This window comes from Protopterus annectens, chromosome 11.part0 (genome assembly GCF_019279795.1).
Source record: "Protopterus annectens isolate FY-2018-M chromosome 11.part0, PAN1.0, whole genome shotgun sequence".
Classification (NCBI taxonomy): domain Eukaryota; kingdom Metazoa; phylum Chordata; order Ceratodontiformes; family Protopteridae; genus Protopterus; species Protopterus annectens.
The window spans coordinates 163,162,276-163,182,980 of NC_056745.1; the positions used below are offsets into that span (position 1 = coordinate 163,162,276).

Here is a 20,705-nt window from a genome sequence, read left to right on the forward strand (position 1 = left end):
GTCTGTTACTTAAACAGAACATGTTAGAGAGACAGATATGTGTCCCAGGGACTGCCCCTCCTATGGAACAGGCTTCCCATCCACATGAAGATGAGTTAGTCTATTAACCATTTTAAGCAGAACCAAGACCAGTTGATGGGAATAGGAAATTTACACCGGGCCTGGCACCCATGTCCCTTTGAACAGAGGTAGTTTATAAATGCCTGACCCTCACTGTCCTATTTGGATACAAGACATCATTATTCTTTCAGAAAAACTTGTCTAGGCTTAGAAAGGCTAACAACAGTAATAATAATAACAATATATGAATCTATGCCTTCATTTGTTGCTTCACAAATGTCTTCTATTTTACTAGGATATGATTTATATTCCTCTATCTCAACATACTTTCCCTTAATCACCTTTATTTCCATTCACTTCTAATGTATCTCCCCTATTGTAACAAAAAAAACTCACTGTTATCAGCTTTCTCTATCTATTCTTTTTCATGAAACTATGTCTTCAGTTGTGTAATTAGTTGTGGATGGTCACTTTCTGTTCAAAGTCATTTGTAAGAAATATGCATTTCTTTTTTATCCTCTACATTCATATAATCTACCACTAACGTATCTATTCCCTTACATGAAAATGCATACTTTTCAGTGATTTCACTGTTCACTTTTAATAAATTCTGTTTTCAACAAGTTTTAATAATGTTTAACATTATCATTAATTGTATTGTCCAGTGACTGGTATCCTATCTATTTAGTTATATAACTAAAATCTCTATGCTATGGCTTTTTTCTTCCATTGAGATCTCTTAACATTATCAGATCATGATATTGGTTCTAATTGGAATCTGTGTCATTTCCTAATCTGACTTTCCCTAAATTTTCTTTCTTTGCTGATGCCTTATTTTGTCAGGGAAATGTAAACATCTAATAAATTTATCTTGTTCTCCACTCCTACCATAAAAGCTCTACCATCATGCATAATTCTCTTTTAACTAATCTGGAATAAACATAATTTTTGATTTTGATTAAAGACACAGTCTGTTTGCTATGTGGTCATACTCCTTTGTACTGCATACTGAGCTTTCACAATATACCACATTTTGTATGGCAGCCCATATCCCTCAGTCGTCTAAGCCACTTGAAGTTTAGTACATCAAAATGTATTTCACAAGCTCTCTATTCTTTTAATTTATTTTGTTTTTAAACTACACTCTATGACAATATGATGATGGTTCTTCCTCCTCCTGTGAGTCAGTTCTTTACATTCTCATACCATTGCATTAAATCCCTGCATCATCTAATTTTCTGTATTTGACAATAATTCTTTAATTTGTACAATGCCGTATGACTGAGTTGTTGTATCAGCTCTTTCTGTCTAATATATTCTTACTTTGTTTCTATATTAGTGTATCTGAAACAGGAAAATAAGATTTTTTTTCTAACTTCAGGGGGTTTGTTTATCTAGTACAGAAATATTTTGCAGGGAGATTAGTGTTGCTTCTATTTTTCTTGCTGTTTTCAGCTTCTCATTAAAACAAACTCTATGCATCCACATCTAGCCTCTCTTAATCCCCTCTTTTATATAGTCTATCCCATATTTCATACACATATTTATTTCTCTGCTTTCTCCATTTTTTCTAGATTGGCTGAGCACCTTTGTCATCCAAAATGTATGTCTTCGTTTATATTACTCACACAGAACTATAGCTCTAGTCCTTCTGTAGCACTAAAACATTTATTTTTACTTAATCATAGCAAGCAGGTTGCTGCAACTTATACCACGCACGAAACACTGAAGTGCTTCAGTCCTATGTCCTGACCACAAAGCAGTATCAGCACTCATTTCTGTACTGTCCTTCTCTAAGACCTTAGTGACCTTAAACTTTGCATCTTCTAACATTCTACCTTTAATTAGTAACTGTGACATCACCATTTTTTGCCATTGTCTCAACTTTTAAACATAATATTAATCACTTGTACAATTATCCTTGTTCATTTACTGTACTACTGATGCTTACATCTATAGCACCACCTTTCTGCCTTTTATACCATTTATCTGTTACACTAAATTAGTGAGGGTTATTTCCAAGTATGCTCATGTCAAAATTGACTTAAATCTCAGCTGTTGTCTTCTTTAAAATTATAATTAAACCTTTCTAGTGGCCTCTTTGGCAGTTGTAATGACAAATTATCTTTCTTTTTCATCTCTGTTTCCACATTTATTTTGCTATCATCAAGATGACTGTCATATGGCATTTTGCTGTCCTGTCACGTGACTGCATAATACTTTTTTACACATATTATCCCATCCAAATATTTCTATTATAGTTTGTTTTATATTTCCTTTGCTCTCTATTTTTAGTTTTAATCCCTTTCTCTTCTTTACTTTTTCTCCCCATTTCTATCCTGTTTTACTTTGCAGCTTTCTGTGATGGTAACTGGAATCCTTTCCATCATCTAAACATTTGTTCCTAATAACTTCACTCCTAATAACTTCAATAGCTACTTCCCCTGTTCCTTTTCCTTTTTTTTGTGTTTTTCTTGTGTGTCATTTCGCTACACGGCTTCCTTCAATGACATTTTGGCTCTTTGTATCTGTTGGACTTTTGCATTAGTAACTTTTATCAGTGAAAAGTTTTGACTTGATTAATCTGTCAGCCCTGGTTTCATGTTTTCACAGTCATGACTTTAATGCAACTGCATTGCTTTTGTTTTATATCTAAGGGCATGAGGAATAACATTTCACCCTGAGCCAGTCTAGCTCAGCCTACCTTGTTAATGATACAATTAATAGCCGATGATATCCATGTGCTTAACTTTAGTACTCCTGATACTCTTCTTCTGCTGTTGCTTCATAGTAAACTTGACAGCAAACTCGATCATAGGATCATAGGAACTACAAGACAAGTAAATCTGACGACGGTGTGCACCTTGCCAAATACCACCCGCAAAATGTATCCCCTTCTTCCAGGATGGTAAAATATGCCAGGCCAGGGATGAACTTGTGGCTACCCATCCAGTCATAGTTCTCCATTCTTGTGTCTTCAGAACACAGAGTATAGGAGTGTAACTTCCTGTCTGTGTTACTAGGTAGTGGTTTTAGGCCAGTAATCTTTTCCATAAGGAACATCTGGATCTTTTCTAGCTGCGTGGTACTTATATCTAGGCACATATTGAAAAGTCATTATAGTGAATAATTGGTCTAATTACCTTAGAGAGTACAGGGGGACAGAAACATTGACCTAAATTAGATATCTATTAAAATTAATTGTGATGGATAGGATTTTCTACATATTTTTTAAACATGATGGTCCAAGGTGAGGGAATTGCCTACCCAGTTGCCATGATCCCTGACTAGCGTGTCCATGTGGAGTGGGTAATGGCTATGCTGTAAGTTGTAGATGAGAGATGTTTCCAAAAAAGATGACAAATCTGCACATTTTTGCATTTATTTTTGAGCCTTTTCTCTGTAGGCTATTGGTTTAAAAAAACTAGTTCTTGCTGAAAGTACTTCTGTATCAGTGAGAAAATGAATAATGTCACCCAGCTTGAAGTCCTCAGTAAAATGAGTTAGCTGTAGGTCATGGTTTGTGGTGTGGAGGTCACAAATGTGTCTTCCAAAAAACAGAGTTCCCAATACTGAGCCCTGTGGTACTCCTCAGTACTTCCTTACTTTATGTAGTGGCACCAGACACCTTAAGTGTGTGAGTTCCTTTCTTCAGTCCCTTTGCAAATTCACTTTTAGTTCTTTTAGCTTGTTTACAATGTCATCATGGGGTACAGTGTCAAAGGCCATGGCCAGATCCAGATATGATGTGTGAACTGAGAGGCCTCTATTCATTGCCTGCATATCCTTCTCGGAGAAGTTTATCAAACTGAGTAGACGTGATCTTCCCTTAATGATACCAAACTATTGTGGGTTCAGTTGTATGAAATGTTTAATGTTATAGTTTAAGAGGTCAGATAGGATTTGTTCCATGGCCTTACAAATTAGGTTAGTTAAGCTGATAGGACTGTAATTTTTCAGGTTTGTGGCACAGCCCCCTTTGTGCCACTATAGTTGTTTTTCCAAACAGCAAGGGCATACCTGTGACTTGGCTTAGGTTAAACAAGTGCAGGAGACATTCGGTGAAGGCATGTCTGGCAATATTAATTAGTCATCCAGATAAATTGTGTGGGCCCCAGTAAGTGGTGATCTTGGGAGGTGAGTGGGTCTCAGGGATTTGTGGAATTTCAGTTACTTTTCTGGAGTACAAAATTAGCACTACATCTGTCTGCAAGTTTGTTAGCTATGTGTTAAGAGTCAGAATGGATAAGTCTTACATTAGTTCTACACACTACAAGGTATAAATTCTCTGTTTCTTAATGTAACTAAAAAAGGATTTGTAGTTATCTTTGGCTTCTGATAAAATTTCAGATCATGTCCAGCTTTGGTCTTTGTGATGGACATTTTTATTTCATTGCTGACCTTTCTGGTTGTCTTAAATGTGGGCAGATTTGTTACAGAACTTTTTTTCTGTTAAACAGATGATATGGAACTTTATATTTTTTTCTGTTGTTGTACAGATTATTTATAGTGGTGGTCCACCAAGGTGGTTTATTTTTCTTTCTTTTTTTTTTCATTTCCCATTATATTAGGTCTAAACTGCTAGATCTGTACACTTTTCATATGGAAGTAGACTTCAGATGTAAAACCAGCAGCTGAAGCTTCAAGAGGAGTGGTGAGATTGCAAGTAAACTTAGTGCATCATATAATTTAAGTAAGTCTGTATGTTTAAATTTCCTGAACATATAATAGATAATAGATTTATTATAGTATCACGTTGATAACAGACTTAACAATAACCATAAAGCTTTTACATACAAACATGCACCAATATGTAGCAATCAGCTCTACATATATGAATAAAATATAACAGTTGTTTTTTATCTTGCTGTTGTATTACTTTCTCAGCTGCAATACAGCTGATGCTCAGCTGCTAATATATCTAAATCTACTTAATTTTTCTTCAGTACTTCTTATAAAAAAACAGATTGTGTCTTTCAGCATGCCACCAATATCTCTATCATTAAGCATGTTACCATAGTCTCAATGGATTGCTGATAACATATTTCAATGCAAACATGTTGTGCATTCCACCTATAGTAAACATTTCTGTTGTACAGTTTTAGCTACTAGTACTATCACAAAACTAATATTGTTAGATGGCTCAAAAGAAAACTTTCTTACTGTAACACAACTTTCACATCAGACCACATACTAACATTTTAGGAGTGCAAGCGCCTCTCTTGTATAATTAAAATATTCATGAGCAAAATATGCACAGAAAAAAGTCTTAACAATGTGCTGGCTCCCATGACACCTAAAATCTTTGCACTCTTGATTTGTTATTTCATCAGAATTTCCATGACACATCATGCTGTCCTGAAAGAAAATTCACTGTTTCTTAAACATATACAAAGGTTCAGTCTCTCCCCTGGGTTAGGATGGTACTTAGATTAGGCACACATAAACCAACGTTGTAGCTGCCTACAGTTATAGTTGCCACATTCAGATGCCTTCTCTTCTTTGTTGTAATGTTTGTTGCAGTCTGAATAGTCAGGTAAGTTTAGTAAACTCAGTCAGTCAAAGGGAAACTGATAACAATTTGTAGAACTACCATCTAACAGTATTGCCCTTTTAGTGGCTCTTTCTGTTTCCGTTGAACTTAACAGCTCTTATAACAGTGTCTTTATTTGGATTAAATAAGGTTAAGGCTCTAAGTCTATCTTAGTGAGCAACAATATATGTATGCCAGCCATCTTAAGCCAGATCCATTGCCTGCAGTCACAGCCCCTGAACTTCAGCTGTGCTGACCATCTGCTTACCAGTATTCTTCACGTATCCCTCATTGTTGGGCTCCATGTCTCACTCTTCCCCTCTTAAGTTCCTCATCTTGCTCGCCCTCTCTTCTCTCTCTCACTCTCTCTATGTAGCTACTAGTGTTGTACCAATAAAAGTCAGAATTCAGCTAGCCCACAGACAGTCACTTGAAATGGCATATTATACCAACTGGAGCTGTGGTTGCCCTCTTCATAAGTTAATCTGCTACTGCTTCGTCAATTGAGAATTAAGATTTGATTAATACTTGAGCTGATCACCAAAACATCTATCATAGTTTGTTGTAACGCACTTCTTATATTATCCTTCTTTTGGGATACCAGAGCCTGGTCTGACATCTCCTTACAATTAGCAGGCCCCCACTAGCAGCTATAAGCACAGTGAGCATTAGTGATAGGCATTTTAACATCTCTAAAAACTGCGGCTTAGGTAAAATATCAAGCAGCTTAGACTCAATAAAAATCTATTAAAATAAGACTTTTTTTAAGTCATACATTGAAAACGTGCCCTTCTCAACAGTAGAAATATATACTAAGCATGGGACATGACAGCTGACTCCTGTGCTGTGCCATGTGAAAGATAAAAAAAGAAGTCAGACTTAGAGCACATGGTTAAAGTCTCTAGAGCTAATAACCATTGTAGTTACACAGTATCTGTATCACGTCTGTCAGAATAATCTCACACCAGGAATGAGACATTCCCAAACTTAGATCTTTAAACAAGTTTTCAAACGTAGTCTTTCTACCAAATGAAACTGCCACTGCAATAGGGATGGAATCTGGACTTTTCTGTTGACAATGTCCTTCCATTCTCTCCTTATTGCTGTCATTATTGTAGCCTACACATATATTTGTACAATACTAATGTACACAAGTCTGCTGCTAATTTATGTTTACAGTTTTTTAATTAAGACTCATAACTGTGTTTACTGTTTGTGTCTATAGTTAAAACACTGCATACATAGTAATATGGTATATGTTTCTCTGTTTATTATGCTTAACTATATGTTTTAGTATTATTTGAGGTTTCTTCCTGGGCCTTCATTGAAATTAGGTTATGGCCCTTCAGATTTTTATGATTAACAAGCTTAAGTAACTTGGTTTGTGGGTGGAGATTGGGGACTGAATGGAAAAGACATGCAGCAGTTTGGCTCTCACTCCCTTTGTGGATGCCACAGCCACTTTCAAGGTCAGTATCCACTAAAGTGAAGGTACAATCCTCAACTAGTCAGCACATTAACATCAGCAGTTGTAACATACTGGGACATACCTGCACATAAAAACAGCTAAGAAACCATATAAACTTCAAGCAAGCAGTCACACACAAAACAAAGTTTCTATGTTGGAGCAAGCCCTCACTTCCCCAATTTAAATAACTAACTTTAAAACTGCTCTTTCCTTAGGGTACGTGCTTCTCAGGGCAGTGTCATGCAAAGGCTTGTCTTGCACAAAATTCACTTCTTTCACTTTTCACACAGTCCTGGCCAAACACACCTGACATAAAAGAAACACTTTCAAACACACTACATCTCCCACCTACACACACACACACACACACACACACACAAAACTCATACTGTCTGTTACAGAAAACACACTGAAGCCCCTACCAACAGACACTCCATGCAACTGTTCACTCTCCCCCCCAGACAAAACTGGCAACCCCCTACCTGCACTCGACTAGACAATTCACCTCACACACACACATTACAAGCCATACATTTACAAATACACTGAAAACCTTTGGTGAGTTACCATACACCACACTTTCTACCACTCTCATACCAAGTAAACTAACAAGCTACATGCATATCACGCACATACACACACACACACACACACACACACACACACACACACACACACACACACACACACACACACACAAACACACACACGCGTACACGCACACCAGACCATTCACTTCAATACCTGCCTGCACTTATGATATACACTGATCTGCAAGCACCAAACTTATTGCCAGCCTGTTATCTGCAAACATGGTACTCTGGTAGACTCTGGACCTTTTTTGTTTAGCAACAGCAACAGTTACTACTTAAGGAAAAAACATACCTACCTAAGAGATGTCCTGTACATGCACACACTATCAGTTAGGGTATATACATGTCAATAAACAAATATGTACATTTCATGATACTGTGAATTCAGCAAGTGGGATTCCATGAACCTGAGCTGGATGTTAGTAACAGTGATTAGAAGGATGATGACACCAGTATTTTTATTGTTTAGCACTACACTAACATTCTGAAGAAATAATTTATCTTTTATAAACTTTTTCATTGACTGTTTACTTCTCTTCACCCAAGTTGAACCATACCTCTCAACTGTTCAGATTTTTGCAAAATGTCCAGATTTTTGCCTCATATTTTTGTCCGCTCCTCATATAATTTGTGATATTCTACTAAATCACTGAGGATTGATGTCACTAAATAATGACAGATGTTTGAGTTTCAGACTTCATATACTTAAGAAAATGGATGCTAGTACAAATACTGTTATTCTAGCAACTTTCTATGTTTATAACCGCAGTGGTGCAGCGGTAGCATTGTTGCCTCACAGCCAGAGGTTCTCCCGTTCGATTCTCAGCTAGTGTGCGGGGAGTGCCTTCTGTGCGGAGTCTGCATGTCCTCCCTGCAGGTCGAGTGGCGTTCCGAAAGACATGCGTGAATGGGAGTGCCTTTGTTGAAGGCTGGGCGTCGAGCTGGCAACTCGGCACAGTGAAAATCTACTGCCAATCATTAGCGGATCGGAGTTCCGCTGTGGCAACCCCTAAACGGGAAAAGCCGAAAGACAACAACAACATAAGAGCAATATTTAAAATGTGACCCTATTTGTGGGCCTTTGTCCTCTCATTATTTTAGGTTTGTACAGATTTCTTGCTCTAAGAGGTTGAGCAGTATGAGTTGAACTTTACAGTCTCTCTTACATATCAGTTTGTTGTTCTTTAGCTGAGGCATAAGCTTAACAAACCTGTTCCAGAAAATATCCTAATCATACCTCACAACTGTCCAGGTTTTTGCAGAATGTCCAGATTTTTGCCTCATATTTTTGCTTTGTTCCTCTTAAAATTGGAGGTTTTCTGCCAAATCACTGAGAGTTGATGTGGACTGAAGTCACTAAATAATGACACACATTTGAGTTTCAGACTTCAAACCCTTCAGAAAACGCATGCTAATGCCAAACCTATTATTCCACCAAATTAGTTTATAAGAGCACTATTTAACAGTTGTCCCTGATTTTGGGCCTTTGACCCCTTATTTATTTATTTGTTTTTTGCTTTGTCCAGCTTTCTTGTGTTTACAGGTTGAGAGGTACGATCCTAATCCTGAGTGTATAAGGGCTCTTCCTGGCTTTCTACTCTTTTCCACTATGTCATCAAGCTAAATATGCATCACTGGCCTACATATAACTGTTGGCTGAAAGTGAAAAAAGACTTTACTTTACATGTGATGTTAAAACAAATACACACTACCCACCTGCTGATAACCAAGTATATACATCTGTATGTAAGTCACTGTTACTCTCCACCTCTAGAGGTGTATGGCACTTTTTGATATCATTACAAGTGTCTGTTGTGCTCTTGTTTTATAATATGATATATATCTGCATATTTGGTTAGCTCGGTATGAGGGTAATGAAATGGTTGAAATTAGTCCATTATTCCATTCGCACACTTTAAATAAATAAGCAAACAAACAAATATGTCAATAAATGCAGAAAGGAATAGCCTTTGTGCTGATTGATGGCGTGGTTGATCCTACAAAATTCCACGTTTGTTTTCCAAAGCTTTACATTTCAGTACTGCCAGTTTCATTCTGGGCATTTCAAAAGGGGCAACAATAAGCAGGAATACATACCGACACTTATTTGCCTCTGCTTTATGAAACATGCTGAGGTGGTTGCAGCCCAGAGACTGCAGCCAAACAAACGTCAGTGTAGGTTATTGAAGGGACACCTGCGATGTTACCATAACGCAAGGTGTACTAGTAGTAAAAGGCCAGTGCGCCCACTTCCTAGGCAGATTGTCAGGTTGTTTCAAAACTTCGGAATCAAAATGCCTAGCATGACAAACACACCCACAGGCAGAGGCTTGTGAAGGAAACAAATCTTACTCAACGGACGCTCACTCACTCGCACACACACACACACACACCCTTCCAAAAACGCAGACTGCGGTTTACTGGCATAACTGTCCGGTGACTCCAGCAGTTATTTTATAATATATCCTTCTCATTTCTAAATAAGGAAGAAGACCGACTTTCATTAGTCGTTCACCAAGACAAGAGTCGGGATGTTGCAGCAGGCATCCGTTCCTTTCCTTCCAATTCTGTCCACGGCAACCGCTTCCCATAAAAGCCCAGCTTCAGACAGATAGCAGCCTGCCACAGTCTCTCTCGGGGTTCTTTAAAAGCATCCTGCAAGCTGCAAACTCCTTCTTCGTCCGATACAAGTACAAGAGATGCGATTTACCTTCTTTTATGCCTAAGTCGAAGCAAAAGATACTTGTTATTAACATACTCATTTTGGAGATGATTAGTGGGGGTCGCCCCTGTTTTTCGTAGTATTCAAAGTCAGCTATTTTGCGTATACATCACCAGCACAAACATAAAAGTGTATCTCCCACTGTTGCCAAACCCATACCCAAGGCCTGCCATGGATTCGCGCTACACACACGCCCACACGCACATAACTTGTGCTTAACGCGCACCTGTCCTAGGGCATGCCATCCGCTCACCCGAGTCTTCTCCCACCTTTTGCATCAGTCCACCTACAGCAGAAAGGGACAGGTAGACAGACACGCCACACGCTGAAGAAGGCTGACCTGCATGCCACAGTCTGCACTTCTTGACTTTCCGCTTTCATCATGCGCACCAAATGACTCACTTGAGTCATTTTGCCCTAAAGCACCAGGTATGTTAAGATCCCCTAGTCCCCATTATCTTCATGCCCCAACCTCCATATAACGTGTTCTACATAAGCTTGCCCTTCTCTATGTCTTCAGTTTCATGTTAGCAATGCTTTCCTGATCTGACTTCCAAAAATAAGCTCCGGCACCGCTGAAAGTAGCAAAACAAGTCGGTGGTATTTTTAGGGTCATTTCAGCGGACCACGTGCCCATGGAGGGGGGTGGCGAGTTGGATGGCCACGGAGCAAGGGCTGCTGCTGCTGCTCCTCCTCCTCACTATGGCCTTTGGGGCCAGTACTCGTTGCACGCTGTTCGCCCTGCTGCTGCTGCTCGCCTGCCTGGCGGCCTCAGCACCCTCCTCCTCGCACCACCAGGCGGAGCCCGGCTTTCCACGGGATCAGGGGGGCTGGGGCGGCTGGGACAGGGTATTGCTTGGACGCTCCCCCCAAACCAGCTTGTCATTAGCCGGGGGGCAACCGGCAGCTGCCGGAAATAAGTGGGAGACGGAGTACTTGCTGGGGATCAAGAGGCTGCGGAGGTTGTATTGCAACACTGGCATCGGATACCACCTGCAGGTCTGCCCGGACGGAAGGATCAGCGGGGTCCACCACGAGAGCCAGTACAGTGAGTTTTTATTGCCCCATCTACCAGCTGCCGCATGCAACACAATAACCTGGCATACGATGAGACTATCCTTACTAATTATGTCGCCCACTGTTATTTATTTTTTGTGCTGCCCCGTGTTACTCAGAAACTGCATTTTTTCTCCTTTGCAAGGTTCCCCTGCCCCCCGTTGACTGGTTATCAGTGCTAGAAAGCCGTCAGCAGGCTCTAGAAGCATGACACGAATGCATCGGGACAAAATTAGATGGCAGCTTATTTTAACCTTGCTTTTCTGCACAGCTCAGAAATGTGGCACATTCCAGCTTTGCACCTCATTCCTAGCTGGAAAAGGGACGCATATATACTCGAGACGCTGCTGCCTCTCTATTTTTGAGTGCTTGCAGGCTGAAAGTTATTACTGTATTCAGTGATCTTTTATTATGCTCCTTAGCATTTATAATTAAACGGCAAGTGTACAGTGTTTTAGCTAACTGTCAAACCAGTTGTATCTCACACACACACACACACACACACACACACACACACACACACACACACCGGTTTTTAACATAATATAAAGAAACCTGTTCATTATAAGAGCAAAAATAAACAGCTCCAGCGAATACCCAAATAATTATATACTGGAATAATGATATTCCTTGAATGTTTTTTTTTATATTAAATATACTTTAAAGTTGTATTTTATTTCAAAAGCAAGCTTAAAACTTTGTAAATTTAAAACAGATATAAAAGCTAAACAACAGAAAATACAAAAGTGGGATGGTTTAATGTCTTCCTTAGCCTGATTTACACAATTTACTTGGTGTATACAAGTACCCTGTAACATTTTACAGAGGGATTTACTTTAGAAATTGGATTCAGTTTTTGTAGAATTGTATAATCTTATGTGCTGCCAGCGATGGCATGAACATTTGCAGTTTGCAGTCTGTTTGCATGATAGAATTTTTCAGTTTTACCTTCTTCTCCCTCATACACTAAAAATGCAGTCATGCCAATTAGATAAAGAAAGGTCCTGCTTTTAATGTGTAGCACTTGAATATATTGTGTGGATTTATTATAGCAGGATATAGTAACCTCTTCCAGATTCAGCATTTTTTGAAAAGTGGCTATATGTGGATGGGTGTTGAGGGGACGCCAGATGTTGCCCTTCACATCACTCTTGTTTGATATACTGTATAGTTTGGCATATATTTTTAACTGGTAGTAGTTTTTATCATCACTTACATATATTAGACTGATTAACAACACATTCCAAATGTCTGGAATGTATACAAACAACACTGAGCTGATATTCAAGCTTAGGTGTGGAATATATATATATATATATATATACACACACACACACACACACACACACACACACAGACAACTTCCACAATGAAAACTAAAATTTGAAGACAAATTATTATTATGAAAAACGAATAATGTAGCGTACTAACTGGTTTGTTGACATTTCTTAATAAGGCGATGAGGAGGTAGCTAATTTACACACAGTGGAGAAAATTACCATGGTATGTATTACAAGGCGTGCATTTATGAAATCAAGATATAGGAATAAAAAAGGACTTTAAACAAAACAGAAAAATTTTAATCACAACTATTTTTTTTTTGCATTCATGCATCCAGGGTCATAGCCAGAAAATAATATTTTGCATTCAAACCTAATGCTGGTGTCCCCACCAGCCACCAATCATTTAAACATTTACTCATCCCTCAAAATGTTGCCCCTATACACAAAGAAAAGTGACTTGCTATTTTCATCCGATGATATAACCATAACATAGCTATTTTTAGAGGTACATTCCTGCCACATGTAAGCATGTTTTGTACAGCTCTGTACTGTAAACATTAGTTTAGACAGTCCTAATTACTCTATGCTCCACAAGTAATAAGGGTTCCAAGAGATGCTCAGAAAAGAAATGTCCTTATTTGAGTACACTGAGTAAGCATTGATGCATGCTTGTAAGCTTGATTTTAAAGATGAGTCACAGCATTCTTGCATGAATATTTTTTTAATATAACAGTTCCAGTGAACAAGATATAATTTCTTTTATGTTCTAAAATGGGCATTTTGCACTGTCATCTGAAGTCAGCTGATAGATGCTCATTTTATTTTTCAAGTCTCAAAACGTACATTAAGTTTACAATCTTTGGTACTGGATGGGCGCACACACACACACACACACACACACACACACACACACACACACACACACACTTATTTATAACACTTGTTTATATGGTGTGTGTGTGTGTGTGTGTGTGTGTGTGTGTGTGTGTGTGTGTGTGTGTGTGTTTACGCAAAGCAAGGCAGCGGATGCATACAATTTTTCCTCCTGGATAAATCTATATTACTCTTAAATATACCATCAGTCATACTGGATTTAATGTTTTGGTGCAATGAATTTCATAATATTCTTGGTATTTTGAATTAAGCCGGGTAACATTATCATTGTCTTAAGATACTTCACTGTAAATAATATCTGGATTATCTTGTTTAGTGATTAAGGAATGTACATATAGATCAGCTTTTCATGACACACATTGGCTTGATTCCATTTTGTCTGCCTGCACTCTCTGTGATCAGTGTCGGCCTGGTTTCCATAGTTATCAGTGTACAGCACGGCCCTGATTAGTACAATGATTATACTCTGCTGGTGAGGGATCAGTGAGGCTTAGACAGTCATGATCATCCTTGCTGTCCTGACTCCATTTGATATGGTGGATAATGGACTCTTAACTGATCCAGTACAATTCTACTGAGGCCTATCTACTACAGTCCTCAAATGGTTTCCATCTTACTTCTGAGGTCAGTCATAAATAGTAGTCAAGGAAGCCACAGCTCTTTGTGGCATTCTGTGTAATGTAGAGTGCTGAATCAGTCTGTTTGAGCTCCACTGCTTTCCACTGTACGTATACTTCCATTAGGAGAAATGTTAAAAAAAAGAACAGATACTTCCCAAAGAGTAGTGAGATTTCAGGGTTATTATTTCTTTATGGATGATACTTAAATTTTCTCTCTGTGTCTTAGGACCAAATGACTGCTCTTCATAACTTGCATGAATAAATAAATTAAATCCTTGTGCATTTGAAGGCCAAGAGCATAAGAGACAGTCCTGTGAAGACAGAGGTACTGAGTGTACATATGACTGTCAAGTCCTTTTCAGCTCTCAGTCTTTTATCTAGAATTTTTATATGGAGGTTAGAGTTTGTGAATGAGGAGGTTGTGATCTGGGCATCCTTCTTGAACAATTGCTTTTAATTAAGAACCAGATAATAATATTTGTAAAATCATAGCTGTTTTTATCTTAGTGATCTTTCTCAGCTCATACTTCATTTCCCATGAGGATCTTGTTATGCCCATTTACAGCAACTCAGTTAGTTCCTAATTGAAGTACTTTCAACATCTGAATTTCAACCTCATTCACCTTCAGGTAATACAGAATTTTGTTTTCAGACTGTTGATGGTCTCCCCCACTGGAAATGTATCACCCTGTCTGCCTTTGGTAGAAGGCTGGTATATAAGTAATTACCAGCATACCTTGTTCTGCACTGTTTGAATCCTTTCCTTAAAGAGCTGTTGTCACCCTACCCACTGGCTTGCCCACTGTGTTCAGTTAGTATGGTACAGCTAGAGGTTTCCTGACACATCAAACCTGACTAAAGATTTTTTTCTTCCTAGACTCTCATCTTGTAGAATTTACTGCTGTGGTAGATGTGGGAGTTGTGCTTCTATGACAAATTTCATGATAGCTATTAAGATATTCTTATTTCAGAAGGTTTACAATAATTATTTTTATGATTTACATATATTTATAGACCAATTCCTGAAGTTTTATCTGATGTTTTTGTATTTATTCATAATTTTAAATTTTAACATACTCGCTTTAGACACTTCAATAAGCCTGACTGACTAACATTATGCTGTGCCTGTGGACAGAGGTGAAGAACGGGCTAGAGGCAGCAGATTAAAGAGATTAACTATTCCCTGGCTTTCCAAAAGAACTTTTTTGACAGAGAGGGTTGTGGACCCACTGAAGAGACTGCTGAAATGTGTGGTTGAGAGGTAATTAACAGAAACCATTCAAGAGAGCATAGGAAAGATAGAACCATGTACAGGGGAGGAGAGGGGAGGGGCAGGTAGTATGTTACGGTGTTTAAATGCTTCTGACATAAAAAGAAAAAAACGGAATAATTCTGTCATTGTTTCATTTATGTCTTGGGGGTTGGGGTGATAAACTTCTTTGTATCCAGGATTGTTCCTAGAAAGCCCTACATTCGAGTAATATTACTAGGTCTGACTTCTAAAGTTGTGTGCTTTAACTAGATTCTGGAAACATTGAAGTGCAGAAATACAGTGTCTAAGCATTCTGGGAACTCATCTTGAATCTCAAAGTTATACAGCTAAAGATAAACTTGAAATCATTGAAGCTTCAGGAGGGCAAATACTGGGGCTTGAAATTTGGAAAATACTCTGGGTATAGCCAGCTAGAAGACCAAAAGAGAAGGTAATAAAGTGAAAGTTGCAGTTATTGTCCTTGAATCATAAATTTCCTGTTGGACTTCAAGACTGGCATGTAAAGGCTTCCTGCTTGTAGTAGTGAGAAGGTCTGTGGCATCATCATCTCAAACGTTTCATCTTTGTTTTTCTTTCTTTCTTTCTTTCTTTTGGTAGAGGGTAAAACTTGAATAAAGCCCTGTCCTTGTTTTGCTTCTAAAACTGGTTCTTTGGTTTAATATCCAAAAAGTTTGGAAGCACTGATATTACTAAAGGAATTAGATATTTTTGAGTAAAATGGCTGGGTCGCAGAAATGACTTTATTTTTATTTATTGACCAGGAAATGACAACTAGGACAGAGCCTGTTTTCAGCTAAGGCTCAGGGAGAAACACTCCAGATGCTTGTCTTTGTAATGAAGCTGGAGCACACCATGCAAATGCAGAGAGGATATGCAGACTCCACACAGACGGAACCCCAGCTGAGAAGTGAACTGGAGAACCTCTTGCTGTGATGTGACAATGTTAGCTGCTACACCACTGCTCTGCTGATGTGTTTTAGAGCACCTCAGTACCCCTTAACAGAACCACTGTGATCCATGGTTCAGATATATTAGGTGCTACTGTGGAAATCTGCCTTTTGTTTGTAGTGCGAGAGAGAGAGAAAAGGAAGCAACTGATGATAGAGACATGTGAGAAGAAGTACTTGTCCTGCTGACAAGAGGTACTGTGCTGCTGTTTTAAATGCTGCCACATCCTGTTCCTCAATGTCTGTATTTTATTTTGAAATTGTCTTGTCTTATGAGCCTGTTACCTTCTGTAAAATTAGCAGTTTATGAAAGGAAGGTGAAACACTTGTTTAATTTTATGCATTTTTTTTACTGCTTTCCTGTATGAGCTACAGGAGTTTCAGAGTAGGTGGCCCAAAAGGAATGATATTGTCAAGGGAAGTATTCAAAAGCTTACCTTTTATTAGATCAGAATGAAGATGTCGGTTCCTTACTGTGAATGTCGTCTAATGATAATCCCAGAAGCAGCAGTCCAAAAACAGGCACTGACAGCACTGAAATCACACACAACCAAATGAGAACCACGTTTGTCTGCAGTTTGTGTCAGTTTTGGATTTTTTAATAGGGACATCTGCAAATTCTTATTAAGTTATCAATTTTCTTCAAAATATCAGACTGGAACTATGCTATATAGGTCTGGCAATGTGTCCCTTTGACACTTAGAATGTTACAAATATTAACCTTTTTATTAAAACGATGAAGAACCCTGATTTTTTTGGATTGCTGGTACTGATCATATTTCTCTCTTGTTCTCGTTTACGCACCATGTGGTACATCAGGCAATGAGCACCTTCCAGCACTCGTTGTCTTTGTAGCAGTTACAGTTTTAAGGTCTCAGGTTGCTAGCGTAAGGCTGAACCCTTCTCGGAGGGTGCACCACACACAGGGCCAATTTAGAGTGTCTAATCCACCTCCTGCGTGTTTTTGGAGTGTGGGAGGAAACCAGAACAGCCAACAGAAATCCATGTGAATGCAGTGAGGGCATGCAAACTCTACACAGAAAGCACCCCAGCCAAGAACTGACCCAGAGAACCGAGGAGACAACTGACCACTACACCACCGCACTGCCTGCCTAACTCTTTATGTGATCGCAGTTCAGTTACTTTTGGAATTTTGCACAGGTAACTATGCTTGTCAGGCACTCTATAAAATCATCCAACTTCTTTGGAGCAGGTGACATGGCATCTGGTTCCTGCTTCATTTCTTCATGAGATATATCATGAAAGGAGTCAGTAAGTCTAGAAATGCAACAGGTATTTTTTTCTTTTAACTAAGCACTTAAGAATGAAGTGAGTAGTATCACCAAAAGACATGTTCTTTGGAAGAGCCTTAGAAAGTGCAATCGTCATATTCTGCAACAAAAAGCATTCTCATTATACAAGTCCATGTACTACCCTATGCTTTGTTGAGGGTAAAGTGCACAATGTCTAAAGATGTCAAGTTTAGATCCCTGATACTAAACTCCCTGTTATAGGAAGTTGCAGTAGGTGCAGCTTCTATTTGCACATCAGCAGTGATTCCATTTCTCATTACAGTGGTTGTGCAACTGTGGTGTTAATATAAACACACACTTGTATATATATATATATATACACACACACACACACATATATCTATATATATATATATATATATATATATATATATATATATATATATATATATATATATGGTTTACCAACATAATGTTGAATTTCATAATGTCTAATAGTCATTTGGTTGAAAAATAACATCTCATCCCAAAACATTGAATTATCAAAATGTCTACAATCACTTCATTGAAAAAGCAATGAGATCAACCCTACTATCTTTCAGGGGGGCTATGCCCCCTGCACCCCCCACCCCCCCTGCTTAAATATATCAACTCCGAGATTGCACTACAGTGCAGAAATGTGCAAATTCGATACTTTTGACATTGTGTGTTTAGACTAATTTTATTTCAACACTTTGATCATTTAATATAGTGAGTTCAACCAATTCAGTTTCAACCAATTAGCATGCAACTTATGTTGGTAAACCTATATATATATATATATATATATATATATATATATATATATATATATATATATATATATATATATATATATATATACACACACACACACACATATATATATATATATATATAATATATATCTATATCTATATATGTTATATGGGTCTACTTCAGTAGACTGAAATACCACTTACTCGAAACCCAGATAATGGAGACAAAAAGGCTGACAGCATGAGAACACTGACGTTCCAGAACACCGACTTACCACTCCAGATAAGTAAACACTTGGCCATCCTTAAAAATGAATAAAACTGAACTAGAGCAAACCCACCTATCTGGGGGGGCTGCACCCCCTACATCCCCCCTAACTAAATATATGAACTCCGGGATTGCACTACAGCAGAGTAAGGGGCAAAGTTCGACAGGATGGATAAATGTTTACTTACCTGGAGTGGTGAGTCGGTGTTCTCATGCTGTTGGCCTTTTCGTCTCAGTTATCTGAATTTTGGGTAAGTGGTATTTCAGTCTACTGAAGTAGACTCATAATATAATAATATAATATATATATATATATATATATATATATATATATATATATATATACACACACACACACACACACACACACACACACACACACACACACACACACACACATTTATTTCTTTATTTATTTTCCATTTGTTTACCGTGTTAGTCCGACTGGACACAAGTTCATCATTTTCAGCGGAGGCCCAGGGAGAAATGCTCCAGATACATAGTAAAAAAATTATAAAAAAAAAATAATAAAAAAATATATAAACATAGCTATTTGTGCAAAGAGCATAGAACATATAAAAGGAGTAAAATCAGAGTTTTACAAATGATGCAGCATACAGTGGTTAGAATATTGAGAAACAATTAAACAAGATATTATACAACAACAATTGCTTGAACATAAATTCAAAAAGAACCCAAAAAAATAAAGCTGTCTCAGGATGAAGAAAACACTTTATTCCAAATTCAAAGCCAGAAGTAAATTCAAAGCCAGTAGTAAGCGCGTCTCCTTAAATGGAGGTGTCTGGGGGGCATAGTTTGGATGTGTATTAAGTTTAGAAAAGAGTAATTTATTGAAATTGCAAATATCCATGTGTATAGTTCAAAGTATTTAAAATAGGCGACGGGCAGTGCCACCCCCCCTTACTATATATTCTAACTCCAGGGTTGAACTACAGTGGGGAAAAGGCCATATATAACTTTCAGTGAAATGTGTTTCAGTGAATTGAGCTTTCAGTGAATTGTGCACAGTCAAATGTGTTTCAGTGAAATGTGCTTTCAGTGAATAGTCCTAGACCTATATATATATATATATATATATATATATATATATATATATATATATATATATATATATATATATGTGTGTGTGTGTGTGTGTGCGTATGTGTGTGTGTGTGTGTGTGTGTGTGTGTGTGTGTGTAATTAGATATAGATATAAATGCATATACAGTGAGATACAGGGGAACAAATTCCCCTGTTAAAAATGTTTAGCTTAGAGTTTTATTGAGGCAGAAGCTTTGACCACTTTGTTTTACCCAACTGAAGCTTCAGCTAATTTAAACTTAGTGAAGTATAGGAAATACTAACCCGTAATGCAATTCATGGGGGGGAATATCTGGTCAGAGCACGCATGGTCATGATCGTCTTCTTCATCCTCATATTCAATGTCTTCCCTACTTTTCTTTTTAGTGTTTTTTCAGAAAATTACATTTTGTCTTGGATGCGGCTCTTTGAGCCATGTTAATATAAACCTGTGTTATGACATTGTAAAGCAATGTCTTTCGGCTTTTCCCATTACAGGTCAACACAGCGGATTACTGGTCTGCAGATTGATTGGCAGTGGAGTTTTTATGGTGTCAAGTTGGCAGCCCAGCACCCAACCTTCACAGAAGGGACACGTATACACCTACTGTATGTCTTTAAAACTGGCAGCCCGGCACCCAACCTTCACAGAAGGGACACGTACACAAATACTGTATGTCTTTAAAACTGGCAGCCTGGCACCCAACCTTCACAGAAGGGACACGTACACACCTACTGTATGTCTTTAAAACTGGCAGCCCGGCACCCAACCTTCACAGAAGGGACACGTACACACCTACTGTATGTCTTTAAAACTGGCAGCCCAGCACCCAACCTTCACAGAAGGGACACGTACACACCTACTGTATGTCTTTA

General features: G+C 38.2%; 1 protein-coding gene across 1 annotated transcript in view; it reads left to right on the forward strand.

Annotated features, from left to right (window-relative positions):
• The first annotated feature begins 10,979 nt into the window (after window positions 1-10,979).
• Window positions 10,980-20,705, forward strand: part of FGF6 (fibroblast growth factor 6) — a 117,267-nt gene continuing 107,541 nt past the window's right edge. Inside the window, exon 1 of the mRNA XM_044087566.1 lies at window positions 10,980-11,424. Coding sequence (XP_043943501.1) covers window positions 11,034-11,424 — 391 coding nt within the window. The 5' untranslated portion in view covers window positions 10,980-11,033. The remainder of the gene's footprint in view (window positions 11,425-20,705) is intronic.